The sequence below is a fragment of the Eumetopias jubatus genome, unplaced genomic scaffold (genome assembly GCF_037043125.1).
Source record: "Eumetopias jubatus isolate StellerSeaLion01/CBP00866 unplaced genomic scaffold, mEumJub1_p1.0 scaffold_9, whole genome shotgun sequence".
Lineage (NCBI taxonomy): Eukaryota > Metazoa > Chordata > Mammalia > Carnivora > Otariidae > Eumetopias > Eumetopias jubatus.
The window spans coordinates 27,501,703-27,522,572 of NW_028274815.1; the positions used below are offsets into that span (position 1 = coordinate 27,501,703).

A 20,870-nucleotide genomic window follows, 5' to 3' on the forward strand; every position below is an offset into this window, starting at 1 on the left:
ATACTACTTGATGTTCAGGCCTTGTGTAAGCGTAAGAGGTGGGTACTTGATTAAACTGTAAGTCAGTAGGAGATAAGTCGAAAAGTGAGTGTCCTGACTTACATCTTTGTAAGGAAAACACACCAGTATGCTCGTTGGACACACAGACATGTGTTTCTCATCCTCTTGCACTGGCCTTTTATAACCATTACTGTGGTGGGAGGCAAGAGGTTGGGAAGGGTAGAGCCACAAACTTAAATTCAGAAGGTTTCTCCTTCACGGGCTCTGTTCCTTTGCCAGCTCTGATTGGGTAACCTTGAGGCAAGTTGCTTTGCCTCTCTCGGCCTCAGCTTTCTGGTTCTTAAAATGAAGGGGTTGAACTGGATAGTCTTCAAAGTCCCTTTAAGTTGAGATGAACCCTATCATCCGTATAAAAATGTTTTGATGACATGCTCAACCATGCAGCTGTGGAGATTTTCATGTGAGTGATCCACTACCAAAAATGGGACTCAGTTTCTGTCATCCACCTTTCTAGAGGGTTCTGGCAGCAGCACGAGGCTCATTAGCTTTTGCTTCCAACAGGTGGTTTGTCCTACTCAGAATAAGGAAAAAGAAAATCAACCACACAAAGATAGGACATGTTAAGAAAGAAAAAGAAGCGCTTTTTTCTTAGTTCAGAACAAGAAGCTGAGGGGTGTAGCTGAGAGGAAGAAAACCAAATCATTTCATTGACAAAGTACATACAAATACTCCTTTCTCCCCATGCCCATACTTTGTGGTATATAGTACAGAAAACCTAATAGAATCATTGGGGTTTTATTAGGAATTTCATTCTTGAGGTCTTTGAACATAGTTGTAATTTTCTGGTGAGTAAATAAGCCTTATCCCAGAACCCCAATTCCTTTTAGAAGATCATGCCTCTTTTCCATACTTTCACCTTATTTCATAGTCACTTTACCTAAGGGAGAAGGTGACACCAAGTATCTGGCTTATGCCTTTATTTGAGAATTTGAGAAATGTGATTGGAGTTCTGCTCTTATATGTAAAATCCCTGATAATAATTGGTAGGTTTTGAAAAGCTTTGGTCTGTGGAGAAAATGTACCAGGTAAAAAGCAATTGGGCAAGGAAATAGATCTACCAGATGGGTCAAAAGTTAAGACCTTCAAAATGTGGGCCTGTGTAGTCATTGACAGCTTGCTACTTTAAAAATGAGCCACTGGTAGGTAGTTCCAATTATCCAGAATGATGCTCTATTTCTCTTTCTGATGGTTATATTAACCTTGTTATTAGAGAATTCATATCAGTGATCTACTATCCTTGGTCTGTGTAATTCTTCCTTGAATTCATATCCATATCCATAATATTTATATCTGCCTTGCTCTATCAAATGTTAATAGCAAAAACTTGCATGAGAAATCAGCAACCTTCAGGAGCATAACTAATTCATCTGGGTTGCCAACTGAAAGATTTCTGGAAAGTCATTTTTTCGTCACTCATCTAGGAAATACTATGACTGGTGATAATATCATGCATGGCCCTTCCAGATGCCTAAGCAAAATTGGTTTTAGAAATTTAATAGAATGACCCCTTCATTAAGCAAAGAGAAAACCTGTCATATTAGCATCATTCAGAATGCCGTTTCATATTCAAAAATCAGCTTCAATAAAACAAGATGGCATTCACTTGTCCATTTAATGAAGCTTGCATCTTGGTAGGGCTTTTATTCTCACATAATAATAAATGTTCTTGCATTTAGCTTTATTTTTATAGAGTTGATCTTAATTATAGCAGGTCTTAGAACTTTATAGACAGGACTAACAATGGAAAAATATCTCAGCACTCACATCATCAAAGACCATTCTAATGAAATAATGTTGTTTTATACAGGTCATTAGAGAAGTAAAAGGAATGTTGTCCTTTTGTTCAGCTATTACCTTACCTCATTGTTGAAAACATGAAACTGCTGAGAGTTACAGTGTATCATTTTCATAAAATATGAGTTGTTGAAGAGCTAGTCTCCAGCAGGCATTCCATGTTATGTTTTCCTATTCGTTCAAATCCAAAATATTGCTCATCTAAACTTTCTGTGTTAATCACTGGTACATTAAGTCTGAGACTACACAACGCCCAGTAATTCATAACCGTCTCAGGACTTGTTCACCTTAAGGTCAGCTTCTCAGTGCCTGAGCTGGTGGTCATTAACACGAAGTCATAGTCTGCTGTGACTTCACAGAATTAACGAAAAGGAAAGCAAGAGATGTTACTGTAAGAATCTGGACTAAAAGCCGCCAGATTTTCGGCACTGGTTTTCCTTCCTCCTTCTTTGTTTTCTTTCTCATTTTAGTAGGGAGCTAATTGCCGGCAAGATTCAGTTGGAGGTTCTCCACCCCGAACAGTGGACCGGTGGGGTACAGCAATGGCACAAAATGCCCTGGGAGGAGAGAGGATGGACCCTGAAGTCTGACACTTGGGAGGTGTCCCTTGGACTGACTGCTGATGGGCCAGGAGGAGTTTCTGAGCAAAGCAGATAAATGGGGAGACTTTCTAGTGCAGGGAGGGAGTGGAGGGTTCCAAGTCAGTGAGAAATCAAAGACCATAGGGTTTTCGAGAAACTCTGGTATCCTGAGACGGCTGGGACATAAATTGGGAAGGAAATGTTGGCTAAGAACTCTGGCTGGAAGTTTAGCCAGGAGCCTGAGGAGGACGGGTGCTCTGTGCTCTGCCAAAGAGAGTGGTTGGTGTCCTCCAGCCAAGAAGAGATACTGAATATTCTGAACGAGGGAGTGTCACTGACAGGTTTGCTGTTGGTGGAGAATGGATTAGAGGAAGGGATGCAAGACTGGAGATAGGAGTGTGAGGAGTTTGGGGAAGACAGATAAGAGGGAATGATAGAGGAGGGACAGGGCAGAGAGAGAGGGGAGCATGCCCCCAAGATTTCTAGCTAGGGTGACTGGTTGGAGTCTCTGATGAGAGAAAAAGGAGAGACGGAGGTGAGGTGAGGAGGGGGATCATAGTTAAGTTCATTTATCATGAACATGTCCCATAATATCAGATAAATGGTTTTAAAGGCCAGAGGGCAACCTTTGAGAAAGACTGGGATATCATCAGTATATAGTTGGTAATTTGAAGCATTTCTGAGTTTCTTTCCAGCCCTTAAATCTTGTGGCTCAGTGAATAATCTCTTAGACAAATACCCATTTCCGGAAGTCTAAAATTAGTAGTGGCCTGCCTTAAGTGATTTGGTGATACTCTGTAGTTACTGCTCTCACGGTTGTGATCAGTAAGTAAATTGTAGCGTTGTGCTGACATTGGAAACCATCAGAACAGATTTACTGCACGTCATCTTTGTGTTCGATGTTGCAGGGGAGAGTCAGTTTTTTAGATGTGAAATAATGTCATTGAGTTTTTGGTTCAAGTTGAGGTAAGAGGCAAAAAAAGGACAAAAATACCAGAGATTTGTCAGTAAGCTCAGGAAGTGTGGTTTAGGAAGAATACAGTGGATTTGGTTTCAGGCTTGATAAGTTTGAGATTAGAGCAGAAGATGAAATGGAAACAAATAAGAATAAGAAGGATCCCGGCTGAAGATGAAGCTTTGGGATTCATTCTGAGGACCGTGGTAATTGAAGTCCAGCTTGTCTGGAAAGGGTGGGATGGGGTAGCACTGAGGAAGCAGCAGGTCCCAGGGCGAGGCCCGAGCCCTGGCAGACCCCATCTTCAGGCTGCGGAAGGATGAGGGCTGGCCAACGTGTTTAAAAGTCGAACAAGAATAATACTCTGTCCTGGGATATGGAAAGAGAGAGTTCAAGGAGGGAGTTGGCCAGCCTTGGGGGTCAAGGATGATGGATGGTGGCTGACTGGAAAATGATCATCAAATTTACGGACAGGTCAGCCGTTGGTGGCCTTTCTCAGAGGAGCTTCATGGAATAAAGAGTGAGAAAGTGAGTTTGTAGGTCAAGAAGGAACAGGGGGAGGAATAATAGTAATACTAATGGTTGGCCCGTATTGTATGCTTCCTACGTCACATGCCAGGTAATGTTCTAAGCACTTTATACATGTACTTTGTTGAGTCCTCACAGTCATTTTAGGAATATACCAATGTTACTAGTATAGTATGGTTACTAGTATTTTTTTTTTTTTTTTTTTTTTTTGCTGATGAGGTACATGAGGAACAAAGGCAGTGCATGTAGATAGTTTTTCTGAGACATTTTGCAACAGTAGAATGAATGAAAAAGCACAGTAGGTGACATCATAGTGAAGTGAATGCTTTTCCAAGAGATTTTAACATGTTTGAAGTCAGCGGAGGGAAGAGTAGCTGAGGATGCTAGAGAAGGATGAACCGGTAGGACTCGAGGGAGGAGAGAGTGGTAGGGAAAGAGCCTGGCCTTGAAAGGAGAAGGGACAGTCTTGTTTGAGTGGAGAAAAGTAAGAAAAGTGGGTAGTCATTCAGAGTTTACAATTCAGAGGTGAGATAGTCTCTGAACTTACTCTCGATTATGTTGAAAAATTAGGAAGGGAAGTGAGATGGCTACCAAATCATATTGCGTTCATCTTCTTCTTTTTCTTCTGGACAGTTTCCTGACTCGACATTAAGAACTTTAGAAAGAGCAGGGCCACCTGGCTGGCTCAAGAGCGTGTGACTCTTGATCCTTGGGGCTGTGAGTTTGAGCCCCACGTTGGGTGTAGGGATTACTTAAATAAATAAAACTTTTAAAAAATCGAGGAAGAGGAAAGTTCAGTTTTATTAACTCCTCCAAACTAAATTCTGTCAAGGGCTACTTACCATTTAAAAAAAATTTTTTTTAAAGATTTTATTTGTTTATTAGAGAGAGAGAGAGAGAGAGAGAGCACGAGTGGGAGGGGGAGCCGAGGGAGAGGGAGAAGCGGGCTCCCTGCCGAGCAGGGAGCCCGATGCGGGGCTCGATCCCAGGACCCTGGGACCATGACCTGAGCCGAAGGCAGCCGCTTAACCGGCTGAGCCACCCAGGCGCCCAGCTTACCATTTTTTTTAAATCATTTGTTATCTTCCCATGTGTTTGGATGCAGTAATTGCATTTTCTTAATTGTTTCTCCAAAAGCCTGAATTTGGGGAGCGTGTAATCCAGAGGCAGAGAGGACAGAACCTGACAGATGGGAGTGTGCGGTGTGGAAGTAAACCAGGAAAAGGGGAAGGGGAAGGAAAAAGGCGAAGTCTGTTAGTTACCGTAAGGATAAAGAAGTGTATCTAAAAGTCTGTTTATAACTTCCTAATCAAGACATCACTTTTATGAGAACATTTTTATTGGGGAAAAAAGGCATAGGAACACTATCATCAAGTTTATAGAGAACACAATGAATTTGCAAGTGGGCCACTGGCTAACCAGTGGGAGCAGCATTGACATTTAGGACCTTGAGTGGCTTTAACTTGGTGACAGGAAGTCTTCTCTTGTGAATAAGTCAGGCTTCCTGGCTATGTTGCTGAACTCATCAGATCCTCTGTCTCCCTCTCCTCCCTCCCTGGGAATGCTGTTGAGATTTGCCCAAGGTTATCTGTAGGGTTGAGTGAGCCACTTCTGCAGAAAGAACTGTGGGCATTGACCGCGACCCAGGAAGGTGACAATACTTCCACAGGTTTCCCCGGTAGGAGAATATACTCTCCTTGGAAATAAAGGGTTGGAAGCAGGCAGAAAACACTGACCATGGCGATTATAGCAGCTCTTATCTGTTCGAAAACATTTCCTGAGGAAAGTAAATGTTTTCTCACAGAGCCCAGTGTTTGTCTATGAAGACATTTTCATGAAAACATTTTATTGATGTGTAAAATGTTTTAGAAGTTCATTCTGTGTAAACATGATCATCTCATGCTAATCGAGGTGTGTCGAGCGCCTCTGTCTATCCATTAATATCTGGTGTTTGTCAGTCTGTGTTTTGTGTCTGATGTTAAATGTCTTTTTTGCAGATATTGATGAATGTGTAAACAACACTGTTTGTGACAGTCACGGGTTTTGTGACAATACGGCTGGCTCCTTCCGCTGCCTCTGTTATCAGGGCTTTCAGGCCCCACAGGATGGGCAAGGGTGTGTGGGTGAGTGTTTAGATTTCTTTCCACAGCATGTTTCATGTCCCCCCTGTTGAAATGCCATCAGAGTTATCAAGGACAGCAGAGATTGTAAGCAAGGTAATCTGGATAGAATTTCATCCTCATGCGATTTTGTCACACGATTTGGGGATGTGCAGAAAGATGGCTTCTGAAATTGTTCAGGACATTAAGAAATAGAGAAGAAGAACTTTGAATTTCATGTATATTAAAAAAGAACATCTGTTTAAACTCTGAGCTGTGGTTACGGAGCCCTTCTGTAGAGTCCCTCCTGCACAGGAAATAGTCTGGTGTGTGGTGTGGCTTGTCTGTCTTCAAGATGTACCTCCTTAGGCAGTGCAGTTAAGGAAAAGTGTTGGCAGGAGTTTCATTTTCCAGGAATGACACCCGTAAAATGATGCTTTGGACAGTGCAACTCTATTTCTTCAGTCTTTCTGGGATTGACAGAGCTAGGAGGCATCTTGGATATCACCAGATGTCCTAGAACAGGGTCCAGCACATGCTCCTATAGACAACCCATTTCATATTCCATTTTCTGATCAGCTGTGATTTCTTTAAATCAAATTCATTATGAAACATTTGCACTGGGAGCCATGAACTGGGAAAGAAGAAAGGTTATTAAATTCAGAACATCACAGGTAACGAGGCTTTTTCTTTACTCTTACTCCGTTCATTTCATAGCAGGCACTGTCTCAGGAGGAGTCTGTAACTTCTTGAACATTTGCAATTCAAAGCATTAATTCATTTCCCATCCAGATTAAACGGGGAACGTAAAATCGACTTGGAGGTTTAGTGATGAAATCGCCCCCGTGAATAGTCACCACTTTTACTCTAACACTGTCATAGTTGCTGGTTCCAACTCCTGCTTTGGTCTCCTTTGCACTAAAATGCAGGCAAGAAAACTTGTCTAAATATTTTGACTAAACAGGTCTTGTGACCTGGCTGCCACTCCTCAGCCTCAGCACCTCCTTCTTTGCCTCCAGTGACATAAAACTGCTTGTGGTGGTTCACAGCTGTGCAGCGATTAGGCTGTTGTTTGCTCCTTCTGCTGGAAACATCTTCCCAGCTTCCCCTTGCCTGAGTAGGGATGCAGCCCATTGCTCCTGAGGGTACTGTCCCTCTCCTCCCAGACACTGTCCCTGCTCCATCTTTCTCTCTCCAGCTCGGTGCTGAACCCTCCTCCTGCTTCCAGAATACCTTTGGCGGATTCAGTTACAGTACTTACAAACTTTCGGGCTGTCATTTGTGTAGATGGCCTGCAGCTGCCCTCTCCGAGGCCTCAAGAGCCCTGGTCTCTTTGCCCTGGCTGGGACTCATAGTTGACCTATTGTAGGTTCACAGCAGATTTTAACTGTTACCTGTTAAGATAGCGATGTCCCACCATTAACTCCATATCACCTCCTGAGCCCCCGATTGAAGTTCACTTCTAACCAGTCAGATGAGCACACCGAACCCAATTTGACATTCTGTTTCAGCCCATGAGACACCACCCTTAGAGGAGGGATTTTACCGAACTCAACAGGTGTCATTTCATCTGTTTATTCACCCTTTCAAAAATGTTAACTGAGCACCTACTATATACACTTCCTGCTGGGTGTTCTGTAGAATTTAAGAGTTGAATCAGTCCTGAGACCAAACTTTGGCCGTTCTGTTTCCTCTACTTGGACCCTTCCTGTGCCTGCCTGCCCCCACCCCCCGCCAGCCCCCTGCCAACTCTGCTCCTTATCACCTCCTCGTCCTTCAGATGGAGCTTGGCTCCAATATCATTTCCCTAACTTGCCCCTGCCCGGAAGGTCCACTGCTCCATGCTTGCCTTGCACTTTTCAATCTTAGCACTTATCACGGCCTGTGAGATCGTCTGGCTGATTTGTCTGGCTTGACTGTAAGCTCTGTGAAGGCAGGAGTTGGGCCTGCCTGCGTCATCATTGTTTCCCCAGTGCCTGGCCTGCAGGAGTAAACCAGAAAGTACTTTTGGATTGAGTAAATTCATTCTCATGGGAGAGATACCAAGAGTCATGTAAATAATACAAGTTAGAAAGTAGAAAGTTCCATTTGACATTTACCAAATTGATAAATGTGAACTGGCAAATTTCTAAAGTCAATTTTTCTGGTCTAAATTATGACTGGGTTGATTAAATATGCCAACTCTCTCTGCTTTCTGTCATGTTATAATACCTTTTCATAAGCAAAACCCAGCTCATTAGGTTTATATTTGTTTATATACAAAGTGAAATGGAAAACTGAGGTAATTATCCAATTAAGTCAAGATACATAAACTTTTTGTCCAATTAACTGGGTATAGTAGGTGAAAATAAGATTTCTTTTTTCCCTGAATGATTTGGATAATTGCTCAAATATTTAACTTTGTATAAACCATCTCAAAGTACGCTCATGAGAGCTGATGTTTGTACATGTTTAAGGCATAAAATACATGAGCATTTCAGATGTCAAGTCAAGTACTTTGTTGAACTGGGCATTCCTTACTAAAATTTCTTTGGACGAGACACGTTACAATGTAGTATTGGGCAAGGTCAAACGTTAGAATTAGCCCCTTTTAGGGCTATGTGCTTGCATAATATTGAATAAAATGTACTCATTAGTAGATTCCTGGGCTGTGTTTTAATTAAGCATAAAGTGCAGACAAAAAACACTTAGCAAAATAGAAAGGACACTGTGGTACACCCGCAGAATTTTTAAAGGCACAGCCCACGATAAGTTACTGGAACAGTTTGTTTGGTGTGAATGATTAACCTGGTGAGTATTTACAGGGGTCGTTCCTTCATTTCCCAAAGGGATACGCAACCTGATTTCTGGTTGTTAAAGTGTGGACATTTTGGCTACTAGAGAATTGTATTTTCAGATATATGTATAGATTGAAAACAATTTTGTAATGAATGTGAGAAAGGTTGTTGTTTCTGAAGCACCAGGTTTGCTAATTTTCCTTGAATTTAAAAGTGAGAGTGGACTGTCATGTTCTTTAAGACCTCATTATGTCAAGAAGTCAAGGCAGAGAGAATTAAATGGTCAGGGTGTACATACGCTACTTGCAGTACAATCCCAGGACCCTCTGTAAAGTGCAATTGGAACATGGAAACTTTGCTCTGTTTTCATGGTCCTTTTTACACGAACCAAATTGTGCAGCCCATCCTTGAGGAGCCCCTTCCCCAGAAAATAGTGGAAGGGTTTGATTGCTCACTCGGGACCATTTGTGACAAGCAGACACCACTTAGCCCTGGTACAGCCGGTGAAATAAAGAGCTGTTGGGAGGGAGGCACGCATCTGACTTGCTCTGTGCTCCCTTTTCCAGATGTGAACGAATGCGAGCTGCTCAGTGGGGTGTGTGGTGAAGCCTTCTGTGAAAATGTGGAAGGGTCCTTCCTCTGTGTGTGTGCTGATGAAAACCAGGAGTACAGCCCCATGACCGGGCAGTGCCGCTCCCGGGCCCCGGGAGGTAAGTCACCATGGCTCTTCTTGGGGACTTGTACCTACACAGGTTTGAGCCACACACTCTGGGAGTGAGGTAAGGAATAACCAAGTGTCCTGGCACACTGCTGTCTCTGGAAGCTTCCATGCTCTTTCCAAGTCTGCCTTATCAGTGAATTAGGATGTGGTCAGTGATGACTATTTGAGCTAGATGGCCTCTGTCATGCTTTCCAACCCAGAGACACCATGTGTAGGGTAAAGGATCCAAAATGTTGAGAACATTCACTGGGACTTGCTTACTACTCAGAGAGCCATCAGCTCAGGGTTTAACGTGGCATCATCTCATTAGGTTGCATAATCTTTCTTTCTTGGCCCTTGGAGAAATGTATCTTGACACTTCTCTAAATTAAAAGCAACATATAGGCCTCTCAGGATCTACAAAGACTTCCACTTGGAAGAGTTAAGGTGTTTTTTCAGAAACTGGCCTGGAGAGTGGCTGTGTTTGCATTCATTTAAAATTTGATTTAGTCTGTGTCGTCATGGCACAAATTGAAATGGAGAGCTGATGGTTTTCCAGATAAATTAATCAACTTCCAGATCACTCTTTTAGCTTGTGCCATGTAGCTCTAGCTTGGTTGTATTTTAAGGAAAGCAAAAGACCAAATGGTCATTCGAGAGCCAAATAAAATGAAACATTGGCCATTTGACTTTCTTGCTCAATCTCGGTGATTATATCCATGCTTCCAAGAGAGCTCTCACTACTTCTCCACAGGGTACACTTGTTCTGTGTGGAATAACCATCTTTGCAAGTAATAAGGAATAAAATGTAAAAATATTTTCACCTACACATATTCTTCTTAATTATTAAAAATAGAAAGAAGCGGGGTACAGAATGACACAAAAAGTAATTCAAAAACGTTGTCTATGAAGGGATGAGATGAAGTGTTATTGGAGGGAGGGGTTGCTCTTCATTCCAGTGACCACCACTGTGACCCATGAGCCAAAGAGAAAAGACTTTTCATTTCAGTTGTTCCTATAATAGCAAAAACAAACACACAATCAGAAACCTGCCTGGCCCATAAAAGGACTGGTTAAGTAACTTTCTCTTATTTGTCTTTGGTTCTGTAGAGTAGCACCTTACCCACAGTATTACTTTGACTAAGTCATTCACATGTCATGCTATTGTACAGTCATTAAATGATTCATATGAAGGTTAGGTAGCCAAGGTAAATGTGTGTGGTACGATGTTGAATGACAAAGCAGGCTCTTTGAATGATTACAGTCTGTGGTGGGAAGGAAGAAGAAAAGACATTTAAGAAGACAATTATTGGAATTAATGGAAATTTTAGCTTTTTCCTTTGTCTTCTAAACTTCTTGTAATGCTTTAAATTGGAATGACCACGGTGGTCTGCTGTTTTCCAGCTGTGTAAGCTTGGGCATATCATTCACCTTTTATGAGTTTTGATTTTCTCACTTATAGAAAGGTTATATTTACCTCACAGAATTTTATGAATTTTTTAAAAAATCCTGTATGTAAAAGCCATTTGTTAACGGCAGAGTACTGTAGGAAGTAAGCTATAATCCAAACACTTTAAGTGATACCTATTTCTCATCTTTTTAGAATCTGTTCTGAAATGATGGACCTTTTAACTATTTTTTCCCCTAGGTAGATATTTTTTTGCTAGAATGTTTTAGCAACATCAAAGAATGGTTCATTCACTTCACATAGATTCGAATGAGGTACATGTCTGAGATCCTAGAGCTTGCTCATTTCTTTTTTTAGAGATTAATGATACCTTAATAGGATCACGAGACCATCTGAACCATTTTGGGGGAACTGGAGTAGTTCATTATAAACTGCTTCTTAAAACTTTACAGTGATTCATTTTGTATAAGCCTTGTTCCTCATATCCTATTTTTAAGTTTTCCTGTAACAAAGTCCCTGACACTTGCTTTGCTTTTTTCCTCCCTTAGTGTCTTTGCTCTCTCAGTGACTGACTGACTCTTTCTGGAAAGTTCTCCCAGTCAGAGTTCACTATGTACTGTCCTGCGTTTTTTAAAGAACTTCATTTTGAATACTCAGCTTCATAAATCTTGTCTGCCAATGGAATTCCTCTTAATTTTGTATCTGATCTTTCCATTTATGGTTTCTTACACATTTCCCCCCATAGTTCTCTGGCTTTTGCTAAATACCATACATACCCTGTCAGTATAATCTGACTAATGTATACAGTTCCTGGCAGCTCTGACTACTCTACCTCAATTTGCATAGTTCTTGGCAAACTTTAACTGATGATATGCAGTCTTAAGATTGTCTATGATGACATCTTCATGTGAGCAATTCTCTGTCAGGGTCCTGAGAGACAAGCCAGCTATAAAAACTGCAGGAGGAGATTTCTCTTTCTGACTTCATCAGGGTCAGTAATTGATCTGCTGTTAAAAAAGGTGATTGAAGCTGGAAATCCTAAAAAAGATAATACAGTTTTTAAGTATTTAAATTTTAACTTAAAGCACACAAAGGTACATTCATTTGCCGATCCTCGAAGGAAGGCCAAAGTCTTTCTTCGAGTAGAAGTCCGCTCTTAAAGACCTGCATGGCTTGTCCTGCATAAACTATATTATGCATGATCGACACCATCCACTTTAAAGGTAGTGAGAATTTAAAGGCCTTTGCGAAGTAAATGAGGGTAAAATCCCTCTAGATTTTTATAGTTTTTCTCGAGGTTTTTTTTACAGTTGTCTTATCTGCACCTAATTTGATAGCGTTGTTTACTGAATCAGCGTTAGTCTTTCCAAACCTTGAACTTGTTCCATAAACAACTCTCCTTAATGCATATTTTATTGATTTGTATACTGTTTAGTTATGTAATTACAACAATTAATACACTGGCAGAGGATGTTTGAGAATAAACACAGCCGAGTCTTGGTCAGCATACTGCTCAACATGGGAGAGCAGAAGTGTGTGCTCCTACCAGAAAGCAGCCGACTGGCTGTGAGCATTCTACCTGCTGTGGACATTGGCCAGAGTGCTTTCCAGAGGGCGAGAGAACATTGGTTACCGCAACAGGTTGGTTAAATGGAGGCCACTTAAAAGAGTTGGTCTCCTACTCCAATCAAAGGATCTGCTGTACTTGGTGTACCAAATTTAAGTGAAAGTTTTTAACAAGGGTTCAGATTAATAGCAGTGTCTGTATGATAGACCAACAGCTCAGCTCTCATCCTTCCTGAAAAGTAATAGAGAAAGGAAAGATGAATTTGCATTATAGGCTGTAAGATTGTTACTCGGTTATAAAGTTTCCCCAGGACAGAGGGTATTCCAGCAATGAGCAGTAGCAGAATAATCTACAGTGGACTCATACTGAGGACAGAACTGGAGCTAAGGGGTGGGTGTCAGGAAGGCAGATTTCAGATCAGTATGCAGATTTGTCCAATAACTAGAGACAGCAGGTCACTGTCACGAATTTGTGGGTGTTTCCCGGGAGGTATCCCAGAACTGGTGGGATAGGGCACCCACTTCCAGCAGGATATCGTGCCAGGTCTCCTTTCAGGTACTTTTGAATTTTCATGTCCTAGGATTTTTGTTTCTAAACTACTTCTTGGCTCCCACCTAATTTTTTTTAGGTCTGGCGGAATGGTTTTCACTGCCTGGGCCTTTGGCCGCTAATTTACATTGCTGTCTGTTGCCTAAAAGCACCTGCAACAGAAATAACTAAAAAGTGTCCAAGCCACTCATCCCATGTAAGAGGGTATGCATATGAAATATAGCCTGATGCTTTTATTTGCTCAGTGCCTGTGATAATTGCTCAGTGAAAACTTGATGTCCTTGAATACTCTAAAGGAAGCAGTAAATATGTAGTTTTGTCAACGGTAGCCCAGGCCTTACCCACAAAGCATTGCTCTCCGTCTTGACTGATGCACAGAGGAGACTCTGGGGTAGGAACTGAGTGTTATTTTTAAACCAGAAGGTGTAAGGAAAAGAACACAAAGAGATGTATGTTATAATTGAGGCAGGTGTTCCTCACTTTAAGAAAAGCAAATGAGATCAGAAATTATAAAACATAAGTTGGCGTGATAATTGGCATTGTAAATTAATTGTTCTTTACACAGTTTATTTCAGGGTTTCCTTAAATACCATTTTCCACTAATGTATTTGTGAGCTTGTTCTCACATCACAAGCTCAGGCCTAGGCTTCTCCAACAAGGAAGCACCTTCATGGTTTTCCAGCCCAGCTCCTGTATTTATGTGTAAGGAAGCCAAGGCCCAGGGAGAAGTTCTAACTGTTCTCCTTAGGGCCCTATGGCTAATGCTGTGCAGGAACCCAACCCTGAGATCTTTTCCACTTCACCATTCCACTTTTCAAGGCTGAGGACCCCATGACACCAAATTCTTCTAAAAATTGGCTTCCTTTTCTCTTCATTTCTTTGTTTTGTTTTCGTTATTAAAATAATGTGCATTCTTCTCAGAAAATTGGCAAATACAAAAATAGATGAAAAACGAAAATCCCCTACAGTGGCACCATCCACCACGCTGACCTCCAGATTCTTTCTGGGGACATGCATGCTCCACCTCCCTCCACAGGACTGTCTCCCGTTTGATCCGGGGCCCTCATGCTCGTTCGTCTGCGTGAAGTGCCTTTCCCGTGGGTCAGCGGTGAGCTCCTACACGCTAAAGCCATTAGCCTCACTGCTGACTCCTCCTGAAATAACCGACAGTGGTTTCCCAACTTCCCTCCCCCTTCTCTTCCCTTTGATTGATTTCAGGACATATCCTCCTTCCTCTTGCTCTGGTCTTTCTCTTTCTCGTTCCCAAACTGTTTTTCTGTTGCCCGTTCCTTAAATAATAAGGTCCTGGGGAGTTGCATGTTCAGGCCTCTCTTAACTCTCCATTCTTCTCGGGGATATTTAATCCTCTTCTCTGAGTCAACTATTACTTACGTGTTACGCGCTGCCAAGTAAATATCTTCTGCCTCCTCCTCTGTCCTTGGGGCTGCACTCCTCTTTCGCTCTGCCTATTATTGGACCTTTCTCCCAGGGTGTCTTGTAAGTGGATCTGTCCGAAATTATCCAAAACCAAATTCATTACCATTCCATCTCCAACCTGTGTTCACTCATTAAGTGCCAGACATCAGTACTGGAAATCCTGATATCATCATACCTTAATTTTTCTCACCATTCATCCAAGCCCTCATAACATCCTGCCAATTCTGCCTCCACAGTGTCCTTCAAAGCTCTCCCCGCTCCTCACTGCTCCAGGCCAGTCCCTCAGCATCTCTTACCCGGACCGTGGCAGTACCCTCCTGACTTCCCTCCAGTCTCTCTCATCAATTCCTGCTCCTGGCGGTTGCCACAGTTGATGTTTGCAAAACATGAGTCTGGTTTTATTTTTTTTTTTCTTCCAAGTTGTTATTTAAATTCCAGTTAGTTAACATATAAGGCAGCACTAATTTCAGGTATAGAATTTAGTGATTCATCACCCATGACAACCCTCAGTGCTCATCACAACAAGCTTCAACTGCTTACTGCTGCCTACAGCATGAAGTTCAAATCCATGAGCAGGGCAGCAGGGCAACAGGACCCTGATACTCTGTCTTACTCCTCTTTTGCATCCCCTGTAACCTTGCTCACTGCTTAGCACGCCCGGTACCTGACCTGTGGCAGATGCTCAGGAACTCTTGAATCAAATTGCCGGTCGACATTTGAGAGCATGTCCCCTCTGCATCTCACCATCTCATTCCCAGCTAGTTCTGTAGTATCAAAATAATTATTCATTTTATCAGAGAGATGGGGGGGCATACTTGAATGAGGAATTATCTCTTTCTACTTCTGTGTAGGGGGGATGGTTCCTCTCTATGCTTGGTTAAATAACAAGTGGAACAGAAGAAAAAGAGTTTCTGTGCTGTCAAGGGGTACATGTAAATCATCCTCATGGTTCTGACAGTTGAACTCAGACAACATTCTTGTTCTCTTCCTAGAGAGGTACGTCCACTATAGGTTTTATGTATGTACATATTTTTTTTTTAAAGGCAGGAAATCACAGATAATATCATTCAACTGTTATATTTGGTGGAGTAGGTTTTTTTTTTAATGTGTTTAGTTAACCTGTAAAATAAATTAACATTGAGAGAGGTTTTTAAATTTATTTTTAAAGATTTTATTTATTCATAAGAGACAGAGAGAGAGAGGCAGAGGGAGAAGCAGGCTCCCCACTGAGCAGGGAGCCCGATGCGGGACTCGATCCCAGGACCCTGGGGTCGTGACCTGAGCTGAAGGCAGACGCTTAACCATTCCACCCAGGCGCCCAAAAGAGTTTTTTAAAAATAATTTCTGATTAGAAAAAAAGAGCTTCGGTAGGAAAAAAATTAAAGACACTGAGAACACAGTATTTAAAATGCAAACATTGTAAAATGCCGTAAAACTCCTGAGGTCTTCTTGTGTATTTGTAATGGATCTATACCATAAAATGTAGGTAAGTCTAAGGAAAATAGGCTCATTTGTTGGGTGGGGGGAGTTGGGTCAGATTTCTTCCTACATTCAGAGAGAATAGAAGAATTTACCAAACTGTGCTTTTACTTTGATGAAATTTACTTTATCTAGTATCCAAAATAATATCTGAGTTTTTAGTAAAGAGATGTCCACTTTTGAATGAACCGATAGCAGTTGATCCAAGTGACAGACTCAGCCTGTACATGAGCCATTTTGTGTTCTTGAGGCTACCGGAGAGACACCCACACCGTTGCACTAGAAATCATGGGGGATCCTAGCGTTTGCCCTAAATATGGCCTGAAGACCAAGGGTTTGTACATTTCCTTTTAAACATTTCCAGATATTTTACCTGTCATGTGAGATGTGGCTTTACTGTCCCAGTCGTCTTCACAAGCCCTCACGATACCTGCGTGTCAGTGCTGTGACCGGCTTTTTTTTTACGATTTGATTTATTTATTTATTTGAGAGTGTGAGCATCAGGAGAGGGGAGGAGCAGGGGGAGAAGCAGGCTCCCCGCCGAGCAGGGAGCCCAATGCGGGGCTCCATCCCAGGACCCTGGCATCATGACCTGAGCTGAAGGCAGACACTTAACCAACGGAGCCACCCAGGCGTCCTGTGACCATGTGGGGCTTTTACTGCTCTACCTCCACACCCACCACCTACTCACTCAGCCACCTCAGCGCCTCGCGCCCATTTTTCTTTCCTGCGGGGCTTCATTCTGCTTTCAGGAGGTTCCTGTGTCACCGGGCTCTTGCCCCGACTTTCTGAGTTTCCAGTACTCTCTCCCTGAGTCCTAAGCTTTCTCTTTTCCCCACTCGCCCCAGCCTGTTCCTATCTCAGGCTTGCTTCTCCCATTCTCTTCTCTTCCTTCACCAGAAAAAAGAAAGGAAGACAACCTTCCTTCACCCTGGCCAGTATTTATTGCCTGTCTTCTTCTTTTTTTTTTTTATTATGTTATGTTAATCACCATACATTACATCATTAGTTTTTGATGTAGTGTTCCATGATTCATTGTTTGTGCATAACATCCAGTGCTCCACGCAGAACGTGCCCTCTTTAATACCCATCACCAGGCTAACCCATTCCCCCACCCCCCTCCCCTCTAGAACCCTCAGTTTGTTTTTCAGAGTCCATCGTCTCTCATGGTTCGTCTCCCCCTCTGATTTCCCCCCTTCATTTTTCCCTTCCTACTATCTTTTTTTTTTTAACATATAAATGTATTATTTGTTTCAGAGGCACAGGTCTGTGATTCAACAGTCTTGCACAGTTCACAGCGCTCACCATAGCACATACCCTCCCCAATGTCTATCACCCAGCCACCCCATCCCTCCCATCCCCCACCACTCCAGCAACCCTCAGTTTGTTTCCTGACATTAAGAATTCCTCATATCAGTGAGATCATATGACACATGTCTTTCTCTGATTGACTTATTTTGCTCAGCCTAATACCCTCCAGTTCCATCTACATCATTGCAAATGGCAAGATCTCATTCCTTTTGATGGCTGCATAATATTCCATTGTGTATATGTGTGTGTATATATATATACACATATATACACACACATATATATATACACATATATATATATATATACACACGCACACATATATATATATATATATCTCACATCTTCTTTATCCATTCATCTGTCGATGGACATCTAGGCTCTTTCCAGTTTGGCTATTGTGGACACTGCTGCTATAAACATTGGGGTGCACGTACCCCTTTGGATCCCTACATTTGTATCTTTGGGGTAAATACCCAGTAGTGCAATTGCTGGATCGTATGGTAGCTCTATTTTCAACTGTTTGAGGAACCTCCATACTGTTTTCCAGAGTGGCTGCACCAGCTTGCATTCCCACCAACAGTGTAGGAGTTTCCCCTTTCTCCGCATCCCCGCCAACATCTGTCGTTTCCTGACTTGCTAATTTTAGCCATTCTGACGGGTGTGAGGTGGTATCTCACTGAGGTTTTGCTTTGGATTTCCCTGATGCGGAGTGGTGTTGAACACTTTTTCATGTGTCTGTTGGCTATTTGGATGTCTTCTTTGGAAAAATGTCTGTTCATGTCTTCTGCCCATATTGCCTGTCTTCTAAGCTGAGGCCCTGAGGTGACCCTCAGGCCAGTGGCGGACAGTGGCGTTGTCCTCCACCCAACACCTGAGTCAGGAACTCCGCTTTCACTTGTTGCCATGACCAGGCATCCCTGCCCCATCCTCAGGCTCGCCGAGTCACCTTCCCTGACTCCCTCTGCAGAACCCCCCCCTCCCCTCACCCTGCTCTACCCACACAGACTTCAGGACCGTTGTACTTTGTATTCTTCCTCTCCCCTGTCACACCTTATTTCCTGTCCAGTTTTTCAGAATTTATTTTTGAAGACATTGGCTCAGATGTCACATCCTCCAGGCAGCCTCCCGTGGTAGCCTGGCCCCCCCCGGCCGTATGCAGTGCGGCTTCGGTCAGGGCCTGACTCCCCGTCTGCCTGACTTCTTTAAGGACAGGAGCTGGGTGGAGGAATTCTCTCCCATGTGTTTTTTTCTCTTGTGCTTCGCTTGTTCATCTCCGTTTTGACTTCCACACCTTTACCACTGAAGTCATAGCCCCTATTTCCACTATTCCTTTTTTGCTTGCGTCCCTTCCCATCCCACCCCTTCCTGTTGTCAGTGCTTATTTTCTGGAGCTCAGCAGCGGCTCTCTCCTGAATCCCCCTTAACACACGCACACACTTCTCATCTTGGAAGCCTTTGCTGGAGAAAACCAGAGGGAAAAAGGAGAGATCATGAATTTCCAAATCCTCTTCTATTCCTCCTCGGAATATTACACTAGAAATTGTTTTCTCATAAAAACATGAGTTGGTATAAAACATTAGTGCCTATAGTGATTTTAAAATATTAAAAAGGGACTAAAGCTTCATGAATGATGTGTTGAAAGTAATTTACTGAACAGTACCATAGTTAGAGTTTTATAAATTGATGTCTTTTTTAGGACTATGGCAGGTGTTTTATTTGGGGCATTGTATCCGAGTATTTGTGATGTTACTTGTTGGTCATTGTCAAAATCCTGACTGTCCCAGAATGGTATGAAGAGGATTAGCTCATAAAGGCCTTCGGAATACATTGCAAACGAAAATTGAAAGTAAAAAAAAAAAAATTTAAAAAGCCCATTTAAAATGCTCATGTCCACTTTAATTAGTAAAATGTTCCAGATTTCCTCAGCCTAACAGCAAACCTAAGATTAGACCAAAGAAGGAAACAATCCTGTAAATAAACACCACATCCTCTTCTTTCTGATGAACCAAGAGAGAAGATGTTTCCAGTAGGTGCTCTTCACAAGTGGCACATATGACTCCACCCACAACTTTCTCTTCAGAGCAAGGGAACGTGATGGCCCTATATAGCTACACCCTACCCTAGCAGGGATTATCTCCTGCCCCCTCCTCATTTGTCTCAAGGAGGAGAAAGAAATGAAAAAAAGCAAAGCAAAACAAACTCATGCTCGTTCAGATGCTAAGAGGCTGAGCCCCATAGTTGGGGAAAGCAGTAGGCATGACACAATGTACCCAACCTAAATTGTCTCTTCTGGAAGTTGAGGATGTTTGATAACCTATACAGTCTGCTTCACGGAGTTACTCTGTGGATCACAAGAAAGGGTCTCCATACAAATTGCTTCAGAAACACATGTAAAAGGTCCAAAAACTCACTTCTTGTCACCATGCATACCCCAGGATTAAACTACACAAATTGCTGTTTACACACAGATGGTTGTATAAACGCCAACCTCTTAGTAAAATTGAAAAATGACGTCTGAAAATACCGGAGGAGAGGTAGTTTATTTCTTAGAAGTCTATGGCTTGAGGTATGTGATGTGGCTAATCTTATTGATAAAATCTTTAAGAAAAATAAAATTCATTCCTTTTAATGCTTGACACTTGTATGTCCATTGATTAGATCTCTTAAAATTATTTTGTGATAGAACCATTCCTCCCGTGGCAGCAGTGACCTAAACTCATACAGAGATTCTCTAAAGAAATCACATTGCATTGTGTTTACTGCTCAGTTTTCCCCCCGTGGAAAAATGCTCTAGGAAGTTAATTATTTAAAGATTAGAAAGATAGGGATAGGGGCACCTGGGTGGCTCAGTCGGTTGAGCGTCTGCCTTTGGCTCGGGTTGTGATCCTGGGGTCCTGGGATCAAGCCCTGCGTCCAGGTGCCTGCTCAGCAGGAAGCCTGCTTCTCCCTGTCCCGCTCCCCCTGCTTGTGTTCCCTCTCTCACTGTGTCTCTCTCTGTCAAATAAATAAATAAAAATCTTTCAACAAAAAAAGAAAAAAGATAGGGAAATTTTCACAGAACAACCTTTGTGGACCAGTTTTTTGAAAAGAATTTGCATCTCTTTCCAAACACAGATGAGGGCCTGACTAACCCCCAATTTCAGCTGTGTAAACATTGAACTTTCAGTCTGCTTGGAGAAAAAATAAAACTTGTAACAACCCATGTAAAACCTGAATAATACAATGAAATTATTGGTTGTTTCCCTTATGCAATAACTTCTGGGTTTCCTTCCAAAGCAAAAGGAAAACAAAGATAATTTTTTTCTTAGTTTCTGTGCTATGAGTAAAACAAACATTGTAAAAAACAGACCATGTATATTTATATTTATATATGTACATATAAAGTTTTTGAGTACTACAGAAGCCTGTGGTGTCGGATTACCTATGAATATAGCGATCTTCATGACGCCCTGCTCTATAGTATTTCGTTTTGTAACGAACACCATGACATACCTCTAACTTTGAACAGAAGAAGAAAACAATTATTCAGCCCTCTTTTAGCACAGACTGTAAACTTGATTTTTTTTTTTTAAAGATTTTATTTATGGGGCGCCTGGGTGGCTCAGTCGGTTAAGCGGCTGCC

The 20,870-nt window shown here is 42.1% G+C and overlaps 1 protein-coding gene across 4 annotated transcripts in view; it reads left to right on the top strand.

Annotated features, from left to right (window-relative positions):
* Positions 1 to 20,870, top strand: part of LTBP1 (latent transforming growth factor beta binding protein 1) — a 387,949-nt gene that overhangs the window by 333,898 nt on the left and 33,181 nt on the right. For 2 of the 4 annotated variants that reach the window (XM_028117233.2, XM_028117231.2), the window contains exons 25-26: positions 5,916 to 6,041; positions 9,361 to 9,504. In XM_028117233.2, the coding sequence (XP_027973034.2) occupies positions 5,916 to 6,041; positions 9,361 to 9,504 (270 nt within the window). The remainder of the gene's footprint in view (positions 1 to 5,915; positions 6,042 to 9,360; positions 9,505 to 20,870) is intronic. The other 2 variants (XM_028117230.2, XM_028117232.2) reach the window with 1 other exon arrangement.